Source organism: Diachasma alloeum, unplaced genomic scaffold (assembly GCF_001412515.2).
Source record: "Diachasma alloeum isolate Michigan unplaced genomic scaffold, Dall2.0 Dall_scaffold_01725, whole genome shotgun sequence".
Classification (NCBI taxonomy): Eukaryota; Metazoa; Arthropoda; class Insecta; order Hymenoptera; family Braconidae; genus Diachasma; species Diachasma alloeum.
Window position 1 is genome coordinate 19,387 of NW_021681813.1, and position 9,323 is coordinate 28,709.

The 9,323-nt window shown below is 42.9% G+C and overlaps 1 protein-coding gene across 1 annotated transcript; it reads left to right on the top strand.

Annotated features, from left to right (window-relative positions):
• Nucleotides 1–2,210: 2,210 nt before the first annotated feature.
• Nucleotides 2,211–3,743, top strand: LOC107046679. The gene has a single exon (XM_015269350.1). The coding sequence runs from the start codon at nucleotides 2,211–2,213 to the stop codon at nucleotides 3,741–3,743; it is 1,533 nt and encodes a 510-aa protein (XP_015124836.1).
• The last annotated feature ends 5,580 nt before the right edge of the window (nucleotides 3,744–9,323 follow it).

A 9,323-nucleotide genomic window follows, 5' to 3' on the forward strand; every position in this document is an offset into this window, starting at 1 on the left:
CAATTCTACCATCGTTCTCATGTGCCTCAGCGAACATCGGTTCATTAGAAAATCTCCAGCTAGCAGATCAGCAGTATCTCAAGCCCGGACCAATCGATATCATCATAGGGGCTGACAACTAGGGGCGAATCATCAGAGATGAAGTTATCAAGTCCAAGCAGTCAAAAGTCGTCGGCTAACGCACAGTCTTTGGTTGGATTCTATCAGGTCCAATCAACTGCACCAGTTTTTCAGCGAGGATCTCCCTATCAGCTGTAAGGACCTCCTCAAACGAACAACTTCTAGAACTTCTCCAGAAATTTTGGGTCCAGGAAGAGTTACCAGTTCAGCAGTCAGAAAATTCAGAGTTATCACCAGACGAGCTGGAGTGTGAGAAACACTTCAGGTCTACACACAGCAGAGATTCAACGGGACGTTACATCGTGAGGCTCCCATTGAAAACATCTTCAGCAGCTCTCGGGGAGTCGAAATTCAAGGCTTCACGTCAGCTGAGATCTACAATCAGCAAACTCACCAATAATCAGGCATATGCCCAGCTGTACAAGGAGTTCATCAACGAGTACGAAACTTTGGGTCATATGCAAAGAGCACCAGAGACAGCAGAACCCGTTCCAGTTTATTATCTTCCACACCACGGGGTTCTGAGAGCAGATGCAATCACCACAAGTTTGAGAGTCGTCTTCAACGGCTCCAGCCCCACTTCATCAGGAACGTCAATCAACGACATTCTACATCCAGGTGGAAAACTTCAGACCAACGCCATGGACGTTCTAACATGGATGAGAAAGCACAGGCTCGTGTTTGGCACTGACATAGTCAAGATATTCAGGCAAATACGAGTTCATCAGGACGATTGGGACCTGCAGAGAATTTTGTGGGTTGACGACAACAAACAGCAAATCTCCTACCAGCTCACCACCGTCACCTACGGGCTCAATTGCTCCCCATGGCTGTCTCTGAGAGTTCTCCAGCAGTTAGCAGAGGACGAGGGTCCACGATTTCCAGCAGCCGTCGAGACAATCACCAGAGGTCGTTACGTAGACGACATCTACGGCGGAGCAGACTCACCAGCAGAACTCAAGGAGATAGTATGGCAGTTACAAGGACTTTGCCAGGCAGGAGGCTTCCCTCTCCAGAAATGGAGCAGTAATTGCCCTCAGCTCTTGCATGAGCTCGGCCTATCAACAGAGGAAGAAGTCATTCAGTTTGAAGAGTCCGTCACCAAGGTACTGGGTCTGTGTTGGCATCAGTCGTCCGACACATTCCAGTACAAATCCAGAGACTTCAAAACAGAGACGATCACCAAGAGAATTGTCTCTTCAGAGATAGCCCAGATCTTCGATCCTTTGGGATTTATCGCTCCAGTCGTCGTCCAGGGGAAAATTCTCCTTCAGGATCTCTGGAAACTCAAATGCAGTTGGGATGACCCCCTCCCTCAAGAGTACATTCACCAGTGGGAGTCATTTCGCCAGGAACTCACCGAACTAGATAAAGTTGCAGTACCCAGATCGCTAAGACTCTCACCTCAGACAAACGACATCCAATTACACGGATTCGCAGATACCTCAACAGTAGCTATGAGTGCTGTGGTCTACATTCGCACTCAGAATCTCAACGAGCCAGCCTCCACAGTTTTGGTCTGTGCTAAGACCAAGGTAGTACCGATCAAGCGCATGACTATTCCACGTCTGGAACTTACTGCAGCTCTCCTGTTAACTCAACTCGTAACATCAACGCAGCAGATGCTCCAGCTAGACCAGGTAGAAACTCACCTTTGGTCAGACTCAGCAGTAGCTCTCGCGTGGATCAGGAGTCCGGCCTCGAGATGGAAAGACTTCGTCCACAACAGAGTGGTAAAAATCCAGGAAACTCTCCCGAATGCCACTTGGAGACACGTCAGTGGGAAGGAGAATCCAGCCGACTGCGCCTCCAGGGGCATAACACCAAGTCAGCTAGCAGATCATCACCTCTGGTGGACAGGACCTGATTGGATAAATCAGGACCCTGAAGACTGGCCACGATCAACTATCGATGCTCCACCAATGGACATCCCAGAAGTAGCCAAAGAAGCGAAACCAACAAAATCTCACCCAGTTGTACAGAGAATCACCGAGATTGCCGAGCTCCTCTACAGATACAGCACGATGGCAAAGCTGTTAGCAGTAACAGCGACCATCAACAGGGCCATCGACAGATTCAGGAGATAGCCAATGCCCCCGGGATCTATCTTGACGACCAGAGAACTCAACGATGCGAGATTATTTTGGGTAAAAATAACACAACACCAGTACTTTGTTTCAGAACTCAGGGTACTTCTCAGAAATCAGCAGCTACCTAGAAATCACCAGTTAGCGAAATTCACCCCAACTCTGGACGAGGAGGGCATCATGAGACTTGGGAGAAGCCTCAAGAACTCAGCACTCCATCCGGAACAGATCTACCCAATAATCTTGCCACGTCAGTCCAAATTCACCACACTCATCATCGCAGAAGCTCACCAGAAGACCCTCCACGGAGGGACACAGCTCACCTTGGCCTACACTCAGCAACGCTATTGGATACTCGGTGGCAGGGGCACAGTTAGAGCCTACATCCTACGCTGTGCTATCTGCGCCAGACACCGAGCTAGACAGGCTCAGCAACAGATGGGTCAATTGCCCGCAACCAGAGTCTCACCAGCAAGAGCATTTCTCCACACGGGGATGGACTATGCAGGTCCTTTCGCCATCCTCAAGTGGAGACCCACGAATGCTCAACCGGGATCAGTGCACATCGCAGTGTTCGTGTGCTTCACCACGTCAGCAGTTCACCTAGAGCTCGTCAACAGGCAAACCACAGAAGCCTTCCTCGGAGCTTACAGGAGATTCACCGGAAGACGAGGTATTCCAGCAGTCATGTACAGTGACAACGCCACCACCTTCGTCGGAGCAGCAGATCAACTCGAAAGGCTCAATCACCAAGCATCTAAAAAAAATCAACGTGTTCAGGCTGCTCTCGCCACCAATTGGACTCAGTGGAGCTTCTCACCACCTAGAGCACCCCATTTTGGTGGCAAATGGGAAGCAGCAGTAAAATCAACGAAGCATCACCTCAAGAGAGTCCTGGGAACGACAACGCTAACATTTGAGGAACTCAACACAGTCTTAGTTCAGATTGAAGCCTGCCTAAACTCCAGGCCAATCTGTCCGATGTCAGACGACCCAGAAGATCTCCAGGTTCTCACCCCAGGACACTTCTTAATCGGCGAGCCTCTACAGATAGTATCAGAGTCATCCTACCTCGACGAGAATCCCCTCAAGATGAGGCGATGGAACCTCGTGACTCGGATAGTTCAGCAGTTCTGGTCCAGGTGGTCCAAAGAGTGTCTCCAACGATACCAGGCTATCTACAAGTGGAAGACACGTCAGCAGAACATCGAGGTTGGTAACATGGTGCTGATGGTCGACGATAACCTTCCACCAGCCCAGTGGCCAATCGCCAGAGTCATCGCGACTAGACCAGGAGCAGATGGGCTCACCAGAGTAGCCACAGTCAGAACGAGCAAAGCAGAAGTCGGCAGACATCAAGATGGGTCGCCTAATCTCCAGAACATCACAGCAGCCCACTCGGCGTTTGACAGACCAATCACCAAGTTCTGTCTGCTTCCTACAGATCCACCTACACCAGAACAACCTCCAGAAGAAGATCACCCAGATGATGAAGACGATCAACAGCAAGGGGACATCCAGGAACTGCAGGACTGAGAGTTAAGTATCATCTTCCNATTCTTCAGTTCTTCAATTTCTGAAATTAATACTGTTCATCATTAATTTCAGAATCCCATTCCCACGAATAAACCAGGAGTCGAGCCGAAACGACCTCCACGACCAGTTAACATAAGCCCCCTAGTGAAGCTCTCCCCAACAGTAGCCAACACAATCCAAGTGACCTGGTCCGCTGATTACGGCAGACGTTATGCAGTAGCAATCTACATGGTTAAAAAATTAACGAGGTTGTATCTTCTTACCGAAGTTGTATTTAACCCCTCAAGAACTGTGATCAAAGTTGCGGGGTTCTCAACCTAGGGGGTCGTGTGAAAAAAAATTGTCCAAGAGAGAGCATCTTCTGCTCTCTCTTTGAAAACTGNTTATGTTTTTTAATTTGGCAAGTGGTACGTCTCTCACCCTGTTTTTCTCCCCTTAGCAAGCATCAGCAGAAACCAGATCCAGTAATTCAACAACCTGATATTGAATGCCCCCGGGGTGTTTGAAACACAGTTAAAATTCAGTACATCAACGGTTGACCACAGATCGGCCACTTACGAAAATCTTCGGGAAACCTCGGGTCAACGGTCAGGCCTAGTCAATCACCGAATNTTTACAGTGTCGTTTGATCAGTTTTACAACAAGTGAGTTCATTCAAGTAAGCAAAAAGTGACTGGTTATCGAGTCAATTCCTTTGTCGGAGAAGAAGACATTTGTTTACAGTGCACCGTGGACGCTGAGACACTGGTAAGTCGTTCCATTATATTCTTTGTATACATTCCATATATTTCCTCATATTAGTATTGTGGTCCGCTCACCTCGTCGTATTTTTCACANGGGTGTTTGAAACACAGTTAAAATTCAGTACATCAACGGTTGACCACAGATCGGCCACTTACGAAAATCTTCGGGAAACCTCGGGTCAACGGTCAGGCCTAGTCAATCACCGAATCTCAGNAACAAGTGAGTTCATTCAAGTAAGCAAAAAGTGACTGGTTATCGAGTCAATTCCTTTGTCGGAGAAGAAGACATTTGTTTACAGTGCACCGTGGACGCTGAGACACTGGTAAGTCGTTCCATTATATTCTTTGTATACATTCCATATATTTCCTCATATTAGTATTGTGGTCCGCTCACCTCGTCGTATTTTTCACAAAACTTGTAAAATCTTCATGTGACTCTGCATCAAAGACTCAATGTCACGGATTTTTAATGGATATTTTTGCAATTTGTCTNCAATTCACCCTAAATTCAGTTTTCCCTCCAAACACATGACCTTTTTGGTTGAGAATCAAATTATTCACAAAAAAGATCTTACGAAAATATTTCGTAAATTTACTCGTTACCGAGATAATCCAAAATTTATTGAGCTGTTGGAATCAATTTGAGGAGTGAATTCGAAGTCNTCGATTCCACTGAATAAATCAGTATATTTTTTATAGACTCAGTGCGTTCGTTTTTCACCGGCATTTCCACTACCCCTTTCCCAATTCACCCTAAATTCAGTTTTCCCTCCAAACACATGACCTTTTTGGTTGAGAATCAAATTATTCACAAAAAAGATCTTACGAAAATATTTCGTAAATTTACTCGTTACCGAGATAATCCAAAATTTATTATTTATTATTGGAATCAATTTGAGGAGTGAATTCGAAGTCTTCAGAAAATGGACTTTGNATTCGGTGAAGTCTGTTCTCTCCTCTTCCACATCTGTATTGTTATCCATGGTTTTTGAATTTGAGGAATTCACGACCATTCCAGATAGTTTAGGAGAAGATAGTAGGTGACCTTTTTCTCTTTTGCTTGCGAAAGAACACTTTGTGAATACGAAATTTCATTTGTCTTCATTTTTCTATACCTGTAAATTATCTAAAATGCCATAAAACGTGGAGATATGAGGTTTTTACAAAATGTTGGTTGGATGGGTCCGCGACAGAATCACCAATGGACCAATCCCCGGTGAACAGAANGAGGCACGAATTTGTCCTTCTGTTTATCCTCAAATTCCTGTAGTTTTTTACTCACTTTTGTAATGAGATTCACAACGTTTCGTTCAGTGGTATTTCTAGAATCCTCGCAATCCTCCGACGAGCTTGACGCAAACGGAATGTAAACGTCGCTTCGCNTTTTTGCTTGCGAAAGAACACTTTGTGAATACGAAATTTCATTTGTCTTCATTTTTCTATACCTGTAAATTATCTAAAATGCCATAAAACGTGGAGATATGAGGTTTTTACAAAATGTTGGTTGGATGGGTCCGCGACAGAATCACCAATGGACCAATCCCCGGTGAACAGAATCCCCGAAATGACGGGCTCGCTGCTGATTTCCCAGGAACGAAATAAGCAAGGTTTGGGCCCCGTAGTCCATACANGATCGTCACTGATTCATGCACTCACTCATTTATTCACGTGAGGATTGTACGGAGGTGGACAAGCAACCAATAAAAAAAAACCGAATGAGACACGTGACACCAAACGCCAGTAGTGCCACCCAAATTGTCTCATTCTCAAGTAGTGACGTTCATTTCGAATATGAGTGCNTAGGGACGAAATAAGCAAGGTTTGGGCCCCGTAGTCCATACATCCAGGGGCATTCATGTGTCCATTGGAAGGTCCATTGGGTTTTATTGTTGGACTTTATATTTTCGAGGGTGTTGATAACGAATCTGATAACTGTTATTACGAAAANGATTTACTGTTCTTTCTGTCGCATTGATTTCTCAAGGAAAATATCCATACAAGGGGCTGTATTTCCACCTCCATTCCTCGTTGCGCAAATTTCAATGGTAAACAATATTGAAATAGTGATGAGTTTCCGAATCTTAAGCCTTATATTAATCAGGGAATGGTTTAAAAAAGGAGGGAAGAACGTCGCGAGAAACGTAATAAGAAGTGAAGACGCACTGAGAGAGTGGGGCGGAGCGGAGGGGGGTGCAACTGAGCGAGTCTGAACGAGAGAAGGGGANATTTCGAGGGTGTTGATAACGAATCTGATAACTGTTATTACGAAAAGAGGGGCCATCTATTTGTGTATTACAATTTAATTGCTTAAGGAACTTCCGCAGTAAGTATACTTGGTTAAAATTTCGAAATGGTATAAAGACGCAATATTTGGATCATATGTTGTTGAGCACATTCAAAAACTATTCCCAAAATCTCAAGTACCTTGTCCACCCCATTTTCGAGATATACATCGTCAAAAATGGAAAAAACACAAAAATGGAATGTTTGGCGATGCATATCTCAAAAATGGGGTGGACCAGGGACTTGAAATTTTTGGAATATCTTGTTAATGTGGTCAACAACATATGATCCAAATATTGCGCCTTTATACCATTTCGAAATTTTCACCAAGTATACTTACTGCGGAAGTACCTTAAAACGTGTTTTCGCAAAAATGGTCAAACATATGAAGAAATATTTAGAATATAAAATTTTTCGTTATGCCAAAATGAATATTTCATGTCATATGACTTTCTCTCCTAACTATTGTAGTTGAGGAGTTATCGCCGCTAGAAGAGAAACGAGCGGCACGTCAGCTGTCACGTAGGACAAGAGCGCGCCCACGAGAGAATTGTGGAAAATTGGTGTAAGATAGAGAAAAATATTTCAGATAGATAATATCAACCATGACAAAATATATCGATTCGGTTATGTAATTTTTTTTCTTTATTTCCAGTAGTTTATGAGATATTGAAGTTTTTGTATACGACGATGGGACAAATCAGTGATCCGTTGGACAATGAACCTTGAATATCTCGGTAACTATTGCTAATAGAGAAAAATGTCAAAAAAACTCAATAAATCCCTCTTAAAATAACAAACATTTTGTTCCTCAAGCTTTTTGCTCTATCTCTCTCGCCTGCGGAGAAAAGTGAAATTGAAATTAAAAATTAAAATTTCGATAGAGGAAAATGATGCAAACCTTTGGATAGAGGATTTGTTTGAAAATATTCCCAGAAAGTTTGGGAGTGTGCACGGACCACTTGTGCTCCATGGAGCTTGGGTAAAGTACTTCAGACGCATAGTTCAACTCGCGCTGCGAATAATTCACGAACGAGTAGCGATAGAAAAAAAAGCTTCAAAAACAAAATGTTTGTTATTTTGAGAGGCATCTATTGAGTTTTTTGACATTTCTCTCTATTGATAACAGTTAACGAGATATTTAAGGTTGATTGTCCAACGGTTCACTGATTTGTCTCATCGCCGTATACAAGAACGCCAATATCTCATAAACTACAAGAAATAGAGAAAAAAGTTACATAACCGTATCGATGTATTTTGTCATGGTGGATATTTTCTATTCTAAACTTCTTTGTCTATCTTCCACTAATTTTCCACAATTCTCTCGTGGGCGCGCTTCTGCCGTACCTGACAGCTGACGCGCCGCTCGTATCTCTTCTAGCCGTGAAACAACAGTTAGGAGAAAAAGTCATATGACATGAAATATTCATTTTGGCATAAGGAAAATGTTATATTTGAAACATTTTTTTATATCTCTAACTGTTTTTGCAAAAACACGTTTTCAGCAATTAAATTGTAATAAACAAATAGATGGCCCCTGTTTTCGTAAAAACAGTTTATCAGATTCGTGATCAACACCCTCGAAAAAAAAGTTCAACAATAAAACCCAATGGACCTTTCAATAGATACAGGAATGCTCCTGGTGTAGACTAGCGCACGCTTTGAAAAACAAGTTGGCCGCTGTACCATGTGACTTGTTGCATGTGACTGGTTGCATGCGGATGGTTGGATGCGTTCGATAAAGGTTCCAATTGGTTAATTTTTCCTTCTGTTTCTACCAATGTCAGCTTCCGAATGGGATTTATAAAAATTCAATGTTTATTTTTATCTTCAAATTATTGTATACTAGGGACTAGTGGACCGATCAAGCTGAAATTTTTCACGGAAGTCTAACTTTACATTTCTAACTCATGGTCAAAGTTCCAAGTGCTTTCTTCAACCTTTTGGCGTATTAGAGTACCCACAAGCAAATTTCAAATACAAAGAGAAAAAAATCGCGATATCTCGATAACTTTTTATCGGAGTGTATCTATATTTTGATTGAACTGAATAGAAGGCATCATCACGAGTATTTTGAAAAAAGGAAAAATGAAATCGGTTGGGTAGTTTTTGAGATATTCTATTAAACAGTTTTAATGAAAAAAATGAATATCTCCGAACTATCCAACCGATTGTGCCCAGTCACAATACCAGCCTGTAATATCATCAGAGCCACAATTTAAATGGGAGGTTGAAGTCTCTATCTTAATTATTTCTTGAGTTATTGGCCGTACAACGATTTTGCTAAAAAATTTAAAAAAATAAAAAAAATGCAATAACTGCTCAACTCAGCCTGGTGAGGCATACATATTTTTCTCTCGTCAGATAGAGCTTTTCGTGACGAACATTTCTTTCGCAGGTAAAATTCAAATCGGTTCGGCAGTTGTCGCGATATTTGTAAAAAACGAATTTTAAAGAAGTGGTCATATCTCAAAAAATACTGGACCGATCGGGTTCATCCGGTGTCCAGAAGTGTATTCCAACAAGACCAATCGTGCGTCGAAATATAAAATTT